At 48.7% G+C, this 12,500-nt stretch overlaps 1 protein-coding gene across 2 annotated transcripts in view; it reads right to left on the bottom strand.

The window, feature by feature from the left end:
* LOC135108342 (uncharacterized) overlaps positions 1–12,500 on the bottom strand; it is a 151,711-nt gene that overhangs the window by 981 nt on the left and 138,230 nt on the right. Inside the window, exons 4-5 of one of the 2 annotated variants that reach the window (XM_064019224.1) lie at positions 4,152–4,262; positions 1–1,147 (exon numbers count right to left, since the gene is read on the bottom strand). The exon at positions 1–1,147 is cut by the window's left edge and continues 981 nt beyond it. In XM_064019224.1, coding sequence (XP_063875294.1) covers positions 267–1,147; positions 4,152–4,262 — 992 coding nt within the window. In that variant the 3' untranslated portion in view covers positions 1–266. The remainder of the gene's footprint in view (positions 1,148–4,151; positions 4,263–12,500) is intronic. The other variant, XM_064019225.1, reaches the window with a different exon arrangement.

Raw genomic sequence — 12,500 nt, 5'->3', positions numbered from 1 at the left:
CTCCTCCTTCTCCTCCTCCTCCTCCTCCTCCTCCTCCTCCTCCTCCTCCTCCTCCTCCTCCTCCTCCTCCTCCTCCTCCTCCTCCTCCTCCTCCTCTTCTTCCTCCTCCTTCTCCTCCTCTTCAAGGTACTATCACGGTTCTAAGATTAAGGTCCGGTTGTGTTTCCATGGTAGACTTTACAACCATCGACGACTGTTTGGTCCCAGAGTTATTTTGTTGCTGAAACTACACTATGTCCGCCTCATTGCCACTCACAATACACACCTCAGCAGCCGTCGCCGCAGCCGCCGCTGGTGCCGAAGACCTCACCGCTAGGAGTTCCGTCGTCATCCCGGACGGTCACTGTAAAACTTGCCACACGTCGCCCGTATGGGGCGCCCACACTCCTCCCACTAGACGAGGGAGGTGTGCGGCTCGGAGAAGGAATCTGTGGGTGTGGGAGAGCGAGGGTATGGAGGCAGCGGCGGCACGGGCCAGATCGAGAGGTTGAGCTGGTCTGGTCATGAGCGGCCAGCCTGTTGGCTGCCCCGCGCCCCGCTACCTCCCGTGCCGCCCGCGACGATGTCATGGCGGACAGCGTCAGCAGGCGGGGCCGCCCGTCCACCATGCAGTTGAGGTTGAGGAGACGTGGCGGCCGGCATACATCTGCTCGCGTGTTCTGGACGGTGAGAGGGCGGCGGAGCAGCGGCGGCGTCGTCTCGCCTGTCGTGGGGCCACGAAGCCTTCCGTTAGGCAGGTGGCCAGTGAGGGCAGTCCGCTGCCCTCCTAAAGACTCCCTGATGTCCCTGCCTACGGACGCCGCCCTCATGCGTCCCTCCATGAAGCCACTCATCGTCCCGACCTGGGCCACCTCAGCTGGGCGGCTGGCGTGGATGGAGGGCGAGGGCTGGGGGAGGGTGGCGGGCTGCTTCACAGCAGAGCCAGGCCGTGACTCTGGCTGGAGGAGGCTCGTGGTGGCGGGCAGAGTGTAGATCTCCCGCAGGAGCTCCGGGGGCAGACGCGGGTGGTCGTTCTTGAACGAGGAGTAACGGCCGTAGTCGAGCTCCTCGGCGGGGCCACAGATGTGATAGGCGCAGCAGGCCACCACACACAGGGCCAGCAGCGCCCCGAAGCACATGGAGGACAGCTGCATGGCCAGCACGATGTCTGCCGGAGAGACACAGCTGTTAGCGCTACCCGAGCTGCACGGGCGCTCACACAGGCTAGCTACTCGCGGCCTTCCGGACTGCCGGCTTGCCTTGACAAATGGCTGGTGTGAGAGGCGCTCCTCAGGGCACATGGCGAGGGGAAGGGGGGAGGGGAGGGAGGGCATCAGGTGAGGGGAGAAGGGACGTGAGGAAGGGAGGGAGATCAGAAAAGAAAGAAGGAAGAAAACGGAGGAAGGGTACAACGATTTGGAAATGTCAACAAGACTACACTGATTTCCCCTCCCCTCCCCTCCCCTCCATCCCCTCGTTCCCAATACTCCCCGCCTGCTGGAAATGCTGCGCCGACTAAGAGATTATATACCTGATTAGACTTTAAAGCAGCATGCGGAGAGCAGCTCCACCGACACACACACACACACACACACACACACACACACACACACACACACACACACACACACACACACACACTGCTTTAAGGGCCACCTCTGTAAATCCCTCTAATATATGGCTTCATGTTCTCATTACAGCGGCAAAAAAAAAAAGACCTTCTCTGTGTGTGTGTGTGTGTGTGTGTGTGTGTGTGTGTGTGTGTGTGTGTGTGTGTGTGTGTGTGTGTGTGTGTGTGTGTGTGTGTGTGCAGCCCTACTCCAGTAATCAAGATGGCGGCCCTCCATGTATACCTACGTACACATTCACGCCGCAGACTTCCTCCTCTTTAAATAAAATAAAATAAATGAAAATTCAGTTCTCGAATAGTAAATTGAAATAAAAAAAAAAAATTTATGGAGATTTAAATTTACGGGAAACAGATTCAGATAAAAAAAAAATGATATATAGATAAATAACTAACGAAAGAGATTAAAAATGTTATATTTCCCTGTTTATTCTATCGCCATAACTACCACTCGTGTGTTAGATAAAACTGATAACACCATTCCTGTTAAAACAATTCCTGACAATTTTACGTTAAGTGTACATTGCGAAATAAACTAAACTCGGCATACGCAATAGGAATACTTGTCTGAAATGAACGTTCGCAGTTGCATTAGTCTACGTGAATTTGACACTCCCGTAGAGAACATGAAGAAAATCAGACTAACTTTAACACTCGCAATAAGAAAAGTAATTAGGACATCAAAGAGGAAACAGGAAACTTTTAACCTTTACAATAAAAAAATATATATATATGAATAAATAACATTGAATTTATAACTCTCGCAATAAGAAAATCAAGAACGTCGGTCAAAAGTCAACACAAAAAAAATAAATAAATAAATAAGACAGTGTAAATAAACAAATAAAACATTGGATTTAACACTCACATTAAGAACATTATATTAAATACTCACTGTAAAAAGAGAGAGAGAGAGAGAGAGAGAGAGAGAGAGAGAGAGAGAGAGAGAGAGAGAGAGAGAGAGAGAGAGAGAGAGAGAGAGAGAGACCGTCAGAATTCAACTTGAGTCTACTAAATTAAATCACCTCAACCTTGCATAGAAGTAAAAAAAAAAGAACACACTCACTCATAACAGACTCCAGATTATCATGATTAAAAAAAAAAAAAAAAGAAAAGAAAGAAAACAATGAAATATACAATAATCAAAGTCGCTCAAATCATCGCGTGTAGACTAAATTAAGAGGAGAAAAAGAAAAAAAAATCACTGTAACCTACATGAGTCACAGAGGTTTTTGTGGACAGGAGGAGAAAGAAAGTGGCCCACACCGCATAGCCGTGTCCAATTCCTTAAATGGGAAAGAAATTAGAACCCCCGACAATGTGCAGCAAGTCCCTTAATCCCACAGCAACGCGCTCCCTGAATCCCGCCGGCCAGCACACGACATTACAAAAATTAAACTGTGCATGGAAGAAGAGAGAGAGAGAGAGAGAGAGAGAGAGCGGGGTGGGTGGGAGGAAGGGAGGTGAAAAAAAAAACAAGTTAATCCCTGTAGTAATAGTTTTAAGGAAAATAAAATCAAATAATACTCTTGTCCTGTTTTTTTCTTTAAAGAGGAAGGGAATCACAGAAAGAGACTAAGAAGGATAGGAGCTAAATAGATGCAGAAAGGTATGAGAGAGGGAGACAAGGGAAGGGAGGAAGAGGACAGGAAAGAAAGGAATGGAGAATTGTTGCGAGGTGAAAAGAAAGAAAATTGGAGTTGCAGGGAGACGGGCAGAGCAGGACAGGTAAGCAGGAAGGGAGGAAAGGGTTTCGGATAGAAGAGAAGGGCGGAAAGAAGAAGATTGCAGTTGGTGGGAAAGAGACAGGGAAATGAAAGTAGAGAGGGGGAGGGGGAGGTAGAGGGAGTGGAGGGTTTTGGAAAGAAAGGAAGAGAAGGAGAGAAGGGAAGAAATGATAGAAAAAAAAAAGGAAGATTTTGGAAGGACCAGAAGAGAGGAAGATATATTTTTTTTGGAATGAAGTAAAGAGGAGGGGGCGTTTTGAAAAGATGGGAAGGGAGGGAAGGAGAATACCGGAATGAAGAGGAGCGAGGGAGGGAGGATTATGGAAAAAAGTGGAGGGAAGGGAACGGGGGGTATATAGATAAGAGAAGAGGAGGAAAGGAGAATTATTTTAAAGAGACACGAAGGGAGGAAAGGAGGGGTTTGGAGAGAAGGGAGGGGAGGAAAGCAGGATCTGGGAGAAAAGAGGAAGGAAAGGAGAGTTTTAAAGAGGAAAGAGTGATTTAAAGAGGAAGGAAGAGGGAAAAAGAGTAGAAGGAAGAGTAGGAAAGGACTGGAAGGAGCATTTTAAAATGAAGAGAAGGAAGGAAGAATTTTGGAGCGAAGAGAGAGAGAGAGAAAAGAGAAACATTTTTAGAAACAAGAAAGGAATGAAGACTTGTAAAATAAACATAACCGAACGAGAGAAGATTTTTCTGGACGGGAAGGAAGGAAAGATTGTAGAGAGAGAGAGAGAGAGAGAGAGAGAGAGAGAGAGAGAGAGAGAGAGAGAGAGAGAGAGAGGGAGAGGGAGAGGAAGGGGGGGGATATGGACGCTCACCTTCCCAAGTAACCTCTCGTGCCCTGTAGTTGGTAAATCCATGGCCGCTGCTGTAGCCGCTTCCCGCTCCCTTTGCTGCCTTGCCGCCCCGAGCCCCCGAGGCAGGCAGACCTGAAGGAGGGAGGGAGGTCACCAGGGAAGGGCAGGGCTGGAAGGGGGGAAGACGCCAGGGGGAGAGGACAGGTGGAGGTCGGTTCGGAGGGGAAGGAAAGACTAGCACGAGGAAGGAGCTGCTGGAGATGAGAGACGAGGAGGAGCAGGAGGAGGAGGAGGAGGAGAAGGAGGAGGAGGAGGAGGAGGCGGAGAAGGATGAGGAGGAGGAGGAACAGTTATTATGTCTTCTTGTGTTGCTTTAACTGGTTAGTGTACTAAAGAGAGAGAGAGAGAGAGAGAGAGAGAGAGAGAGAGAGAGAGAGAGAGAGACTCACAAGTGAAAAACATGGAATTATTGTGGATGTTAATACAAAGCTGTGTGTGTGTGTGTGTGTGTGTGTGTAGAGAGAGAGAGAGAGAGAGAGAGAGAGAGTTGATTAAACTTTACAGTCAATCAGTAGTTTTGTTTTCATTGAGGAAAGATGATAGGAATTAAAGAAAAATGAGAGAGAGAGAGAGAGAGAGAGAGAGAGAGAGAGAGAGAGGAGCAGGTGGGCCTTGATGAAGAGATACCAAGTCAGATTAATTCAAACACCCAATCAGAACTCAGTTAATTAACGCCAACAAAGAGGAACCTTGGGTCTCGAGGCTTCAAGTCAGCGAGTCGGGGAGTCAGTCAACAGGTGTGTGTGTGTGTGTGTGTGTGTGTGTCGTTCCCTATATTAGTCTTATTCGCCTTGTTGTATGATCGTCTCTCTCTCACGTAATGAAGGTCAGTGTGGGCGTGTTGGTCGGGGCGTCAGTGAAAGGCCTGCCCTCATCAGTCAGTCGTCAGAGCGTGCTAATGTGAGGCGTCGCTGCTGCACCAATTAGCCCCATTGTACTGCGCCTCATTAGCATTGCACACTGAATTAGCTGATGGGCTTATACGTGTCATTAATTTTTATTCTGCATTTTTGTCACGTTTTTTGTCTGTCAGTAATTTTTTTTTATATGACCCATAACCTGCTAGAGAGAGAGAGAGAGAGAGAGAGAGAGAGAGAGAGAGAGCGTACTCCTGTGCACCACGTGATATAGACACGAGTGTTCCAGGAGTTCCATTGGGGACTGGCGGGGAGGGGCTAGATGGCAAAGGAGACCACATCAAGTGAGGGAAGGAAGAGGACTAGGAGAAGGACGAGGAGGAAGAAGAGGAGGTGGTGAAAGATGAGGAGAAGGAGGAGGTAGAGGAGGAGGAGGAGGAGAAGGAGGAGGAGGAGGAGGTAAAGGAAATGTGGAGGAGGAGGAGGAGGAGGAGGTAAAGGAGATGGTGGAGGAGGAGGAGGACGAGGAGGAGGAGGAGGTCTACGGCAGTACACCACCACCACCACCACCACCACCATCACCATGACTGCTACTACTGTGTTGCGTCACCACTACAGTGTGTTACGTGACCACTACAAGGACTAGTCACTACCATAGCATACACAGCAAGGTCTACCCGGTGCTGGGGGGGGTCGCTCCAGCACTACCCCAGGGACCCCACGTGCAGGACCCCCGTCACCCGAGCCGCACTGTGACTGAGCTGCTGGAAAACGAGCCACAAGTCCGAGGGGGAGTGAGGGACAAGAGTGGCATTTCTTGGCAGACTGATAAGTGTCTTCATGGACTGAACGTGGGGCGCTGACTGCATGCTTTTGTTGCTTCAGGACTTTGACAGACTGTGGCTTTGAGGGGTGACCAGAGGATGGGGGAGGAAAACGGCCTCACACTAGTTGAACAACATACACATGAAGGAAAAAAAAAAAGTAACATTTTCACATACATATTGATAAACTGTAGATAGAAAAATACACATCTTGAGATATATATATTTAAAACACATCACAGGCTTAGAAAAAAACAAGTTAACACGAGATAACAGTTGTAGAAAATGGCAGAGTTACAGTGAGCACACTTCTATCAGGACTACAGAGGGGGGAAGGGGGGGAGAAGGGAGGGAGGGAGGGAGGGGACAGCAAAAGGGAGATTGGGGCTGTCTGTGTCAGCTGCACCAAGCCAAACCTGGAGGAGGCTGGCCACCCTCTGCCGGTGGGGTCAGGGAGGGGGAGGGCAGGGGCGGTTGGGAGAGGGAAGGACCGGGGGAGTCTGTGCTCAGCCTCGTGATGGTGTGGTTGCTGTGGTAATTCGTTCAGTACTGTGAGGGAGGAGGAGTGCGGCAGGTTTGCTGTGTGCTGTGGGAACACTTGTATGGTCCTGTGGAAGTGTCTTTGGCTGTTTAGTAGTGGTGAGAGTGTGCAGTGTTGAAATACCTGTAATAAGAACATCTTATATAATTGTGTTTTGACAGACTCCTACTGAATTACGTGCACGTGCCCATGTGTGTGTGTGTGTGTGTGTGTGTGTGTGTGTGTGTGTGTGTGTGTGTGTGTGTGTGTGTGCTGCATCAATTCACAGAGCTTTGTTGAGTGGTTATATTCCATCACGAGTATGACGGATCTCTCAGGAATGTAAATGCAGTTATACATAGTTCTATGTGGCAGGCGGTGTGTTGTGGCGGTAGTTAGGCTGACAGGTGTTGTGGCAGTGGTACCGTGCAGGGCGTGGCACTGTGGGCGGTGGGCATTGCGGCTTAGGGGTGTGACTCGTGTATGCTTGTTGTGGTGCGAGTCAGTGTGGGGCTGTGTGGAATACTAAGTGTGTGTGTGTGTGTGTGTGTGTGTGTGTGTGTGTGTGTGTGTGTGTGTGTGTGTGTGTGTGTGTGTGTGTGTGTGTGTGTGTTGTCATCGGTTAATGCAGCAATGCGAACAGTTCTCTGTCACTGAGATAGTATATACATTTTTATCAAAGTTTAGCTAAGTTATCCATTCATTTGGTCACCGTTTTCTTTGTGAGTTGTGTGTTACAATTTTTATTCATTAGTTTACATTCTAGTTGATCTTAGTAGAATTTTATGGTTAAAATGTTTATTTTTTTTAAACAAGTTCACTTTTAAAAGTTTAATATTCCATTTATATTTTGCTTATACTATAGTGTAATTTTAAAAGATATTATGTGTTATATTCTAGTGTAATTTTATAGATATTATGTATTATATTGATTATAATTAGGGCTGCCTCAGATTATTTGTATGTCTAAAGCAATAAAAATCTTCATCTTAATCTGTGTGTCTGTGTAGAAGTGGTAAATATAAATGTATAGAGGAGGTGTGGGTGTTGGGTGAGGCTGCTCAGAGGTGGTGATGGTTGTCGCCATGAGCAATAAAGAAGGACTGTGTGTGGCAGGGATGAGGAGTAGGATAAGATATACTGTCTGAATGGTGTGGCTGTGGGAGTACAGTACGTTGCATGTTGTCTTTGAAAATATGTTTGCGGCTGGAAGTGCGGCTTCTGTGAATATAGGTGTAGCAGTGATTGGGACAAGAGCTTTGGAAGTGTAAGGTGTGTGCAGTGTGATTGTGTAGCGAGGGCTGTGGTGGTAGTGGCGGTGGTGGTGGTGGTGGTGGTGGTGGTGGTGTAGAGTGAGAGATGTGTTCGTGTCGCTTTAACTAAATGAGTGTGGCTGGGATTTTGATTAAGGGAGACGTGACTGTATGTGTGTGTGTGTGTGTGTGTGTGTGTGTGTGTGTGTGTGTGTGTGTGTGTGTGTGTGTGTGTGTGTGTGTGTGTGTGTGTTGTCTTTTTCACGGGGTATATGGAGGTGGGGAAGGGAGGAGAGGGAAGGGAGGAGAGGTAACATTGTGGTTAGGTGGGCTAGAATGAAAAGTGGACGAAATACTCTCTCAGGTTTCGTCCGAGAAAACACCTGAAGGCGCGAGATGAGAGAGAGACGCACCTGCAGCCACGGGGGTCACTGGGCGGGCCACAGGTAGGCCACCACCACCACTACACGCCCTCACCACCTCACTACACTATTACATGTTGGCTCCTCCTCCAACACATTCAATATTAAATTTTAAAATATTGCAAACACAAGATTTTTTGCTGTGGATCCTAGGTATATTTTTCATTGACATTACTTGGGCTGTGACCGACCCCGCGTGACCCTCCGTGGCGAGAATAGTCACTACTGGACTATGAGAGAGACACGACACACTACCACTACCACGGCCAGACGGTCAAGGAGAAAGAGAGAGAGAGAGAAAGAGAAAGAGAGAGAGAAAGACGTACACACCTTCCCAACTCGATGCTGCTTGGAGGAGAGACAGAAACGGCCTCCATTCTTCCCTCCTCTTCCTCCACCACCATCACCATCACCACCTTGACTCCTACTCCTGCTCCTTCTCCTCCTCGTCCTTCGCCTCCTCCAGGACCTCCTAGCATGCACCGCGCTTAAGCACAGCGTGAAGCTAAACAGACAAACGAACACAAGGACAGACAACACGCAACACATTCTTTGTCCAGAGGAAGCAACACCACATTCGATGACAATGAATAAAAAAGAGAGTAAAAAACATACACAGTATCAAAACAGCCATCAAAAACGGCAGCCAAAATGCCAGGACACAGAAAAACACGATCAGTGTGATTGTAAATGTATGGAAACACCGACACTCCGATCACTGGCATGACACACTTGCTGCTTAAACTAGATGTATATACTATATATACCTTTATATATATATATATATATATATATATATATATATATATATATATATATATATATATATATATATATATATATATATATATATATATATATATATATATATATATTGCACGATATACACCGGGATAGAGAATGGAAAAAAGAAACAGATCAACACCAATAAATTTCTGTCCAAGCCAAGACAACATTGACGATGTGACAGTTTAGGGCTTACACACACACACACACACACACACACACACACACACACACACACACACACACACACACACACACACACACACACACACAGACACACACACACACACACACACACACACACACACACACACACACACACACACATATCCACGCGCGCGCACGCATGCACGCACGCACGCACGCACGCACGCACGCCATAGACACCCTCTTTCCCGCAGCGGCGCCGCCCTGGCCGTGGCCCATCAGACGTGGTGTGTGTCTGCAGGTTCCGGTGTCTGGCCGCGGCCGTCCCCCGCCCTTTCCCCCGCCCGCCGCCGCAGCCCCGCCGCGCCTCCACCACAGTGGTGTCACCTTCTGCTCTTCACTCATAATCAAGTCTCTAACCGTTATGGTCGCTGAAGGTCCGTTGAAAATATATAAACTGAAAGCGAAATAAACTAACCTCTGGATCTTTTTGTAACTTTATTAATATTGTGTAAAAACGTGAAGCCAATCAATGTTTGAATGTTTTAATCATGAAAGTAAAGTTATTTGAAACGTGCCGGCCCTCACAATCGTTGGTCGTGACTGAGGCCGCGGCGCCGCACGACTGACCAGATACAAAGGCGGCGGCGTGGGGAGGCCCGGGCTCCTCGGTGACGGCAGACAGCGGGGCTGTGGGTGTGCGGCTGGGGCGAGGCTTCTTGCATGCATAACACTGGGTTAGGACGGCCTTAGCACTTGGTTAGGGGAGGATCTCTGAGTGTGTGTGTGTGTGTGTGTGTGTGTGTGCGCGTCTATACGCGTGCGCGCCCATTACCGCGGATGGAGCGAGTGCGGGGTGGCGTGAGGCGGGCTGCTGCCCTCACGGCGGGAAGGAAGACTCATCCCTGCACCGTCAGCTCTGCATTTAAAATTTATGACTCCTTTTTTGCAATTCCACACCATCTCTTTCTCTACGGTCCCATTTTATTGCACACTTTTCCCCTCGTTAAGTCAGAGGCGTGCCTGGTGCCGCCGCTCCCTCCCCTTTAAAGCCCCAATGTTCCTTCCGGCTTCCCTCCCTCCCACCCTCCCGCTGCCTCCCCCACTCCCGTCCCTCCCCCAGGCAGCGACCCTCCCGTGGATAGCTGGTGCCCACCTTGATGTTGTCCACTCTGCCGCACACGCCTGCTTGCACTCCCGCAAACTCACTCACTACATTCATCCACTCACTTCCTGCCTCACTGACTCACACACACACCAGTTCATTCACTCACTGCCTCATCTGGTTACACTGTGGACGTAGTTGTCAGGAAAGGCACGAGACAGAACTCCAGAACTCCCTCACGTTATGCTGTTAGGTTATTCTCGCCGGGTGGTGTTCAGTTGCTAGTCACCGAGGATGAGTATCAGCAGATCACGGGGAACAAAAGACCAGTAATGCTTTCATGACGAGCTCTTACGTACACACACACAAACACACACACTGACACACACACACTGACACACACACACACACACACACACACACACACACACACACACACACACACAACACAAAAAGCCAGGATAGCTCTCACTATGGTCCGTGCACTATATAACGAAGCTGAACTAACACGCTACTCCACTAGGCCCAAGCCACTAGATAGCACAGCCTCGCGGTGCCGGACACACAGCTCACACACGGCATAACGCATCTCCGCCCCGCTGTGGACGCCCGCAGCTCATGGTGGTCTGCGGCGCCGTTATTGTCAGAACAAGGAGCTAGAATAGTATACAGCACGTTTGGGGTACAGCACTGAGGCAGAGACAAGAGTGTGCGCCCCCTCACGCCCTCCAGCCCCCGCCCCGCCCCTTGGTGCACCACTCATGCCTGGCCGGCGGGGGTGAGTCGCACACTTGCTCGTTCTGGGAGAAGCGTGTCCGATTTGACAACCAAGACAAGACCACAACATGTCTCTAGACAGTGGATACAGCTCGCTATGAGGCAATACAGAAGGTCTTCTAGTAGCATACAGTGTGGCGGATGGATGGATGGATGGAAGGATGGATGGATGGGTCGCTCTGTGGCACGATCAGTACGGTAAGCGGTGAATACAGCACGTTTTGTAGCGGGTACAGTCATTTATGTGGCAGATTCAACACTTTTTGGAGGAAATACAACACAGTAGCAAACACATCATACGAGTAGCGTCATGTGGCACATACAACACGTCACATAACACTGTGAGGGGGAAAGTACACAAGGTTTTCCCCAGTTCGCAAACACTGCAGACAAGAATATTAAAAAGACTATATAGGAGTATGTGCTATCGACAGTATCTAGTGACAAGGCAACATTCCCTCATCCACTGGCATCCATCACAAGGCAGGCACGCTCCACACAACCTCAGCCACAACCACGCTCGCACCTCATCCACCACCACTGTCACCATCAGTCACCACACTCATAACTCATCCACTACCACAGACTGCCTTCAGGAGCACGCATCATCACAGCACGTCACAACTGCAGCAGCCCCGCCATCCCTCACGCGGCGGCACGATGCAACAGTCCTCTATGCACAGAACAAAGTGAAGGAAGGGAAGTCTCACACCACGTACAGCATACCAATGCAACACCACACACCACGGCTACAACACAACGTCCACCACCACCACAACAACACAGCAACACGCACGATGCAACACAACACACACACACACACACACACACACACACACACACACACACACACACACACACACACACACACACACACACACACACGTACACACACACACACACACACACACACACACACACACGCACATCAGTCACTCGCATGAGAATAATCAAGGGACATACTCGTACATACGAATTTACCTGAATGAAGGTAATTACACGTCACCTGTGATATTTGATGGTGCTTGTGTACCTGTGTATGTGTGTGTGTGTGTGTGTTTGTAAGATCACTACTACTTTTTTTTTCGCTGTGTTATTCATGATCTACTTAAAAATCACTACCATCATCATTACCTATCATCATATAATTCTTGGTAATCTTTACATTTCAGACTGACAACAGACAAAACAGCAGTCTGAGGGTGGACACGTGACTGGTGAGTACTGGCTTTCGTGTACCAGAGTGCCAGGTGAGCAAATGCAGGGGTAATAGATATGAATGGACTGATGGTCGTACTGGGCTGAGAAATGAGAGTGAAAGGAGAGAAGAGAAGAAAGGACACGTGTCAGGCCAAGGCTCACCATCATAGGGGAAGGAATGTCACTGTGTGTGTGTGTGTGTGTGTGTGTGTGTGTGTGTGTGTGTGTGTTATACCTAAACAATATTCTAGTAGATTGTTCATTCATTCATTCGTTCATCCATCCTTCCATCCATCCATTCATCCATTCATTTACACACACACACACACACACACACACACACACACACACACACACACACACACACACACACACACACACACACACACACACACACACACACACACACACACACACAC

The sequence above is a fragment of the Scylla paramamosain genome, chromosome 17 (genome assembly GCF_035594125.1).
Source record: "Scylla paramamosain isolate STU-SP2022 chromosome 17, ASM3559412v1, whole genome shotgun sequence".
Lineage (NCBI taxonomy): Eukaryota > Metazoa > Arthropoda > Malacostraca > Decapoda > Portunidae > Scylla > Scylla paramamosain.
This window is presented reverse-complemented; position numbering and strand designations above follow the sequence as displayed.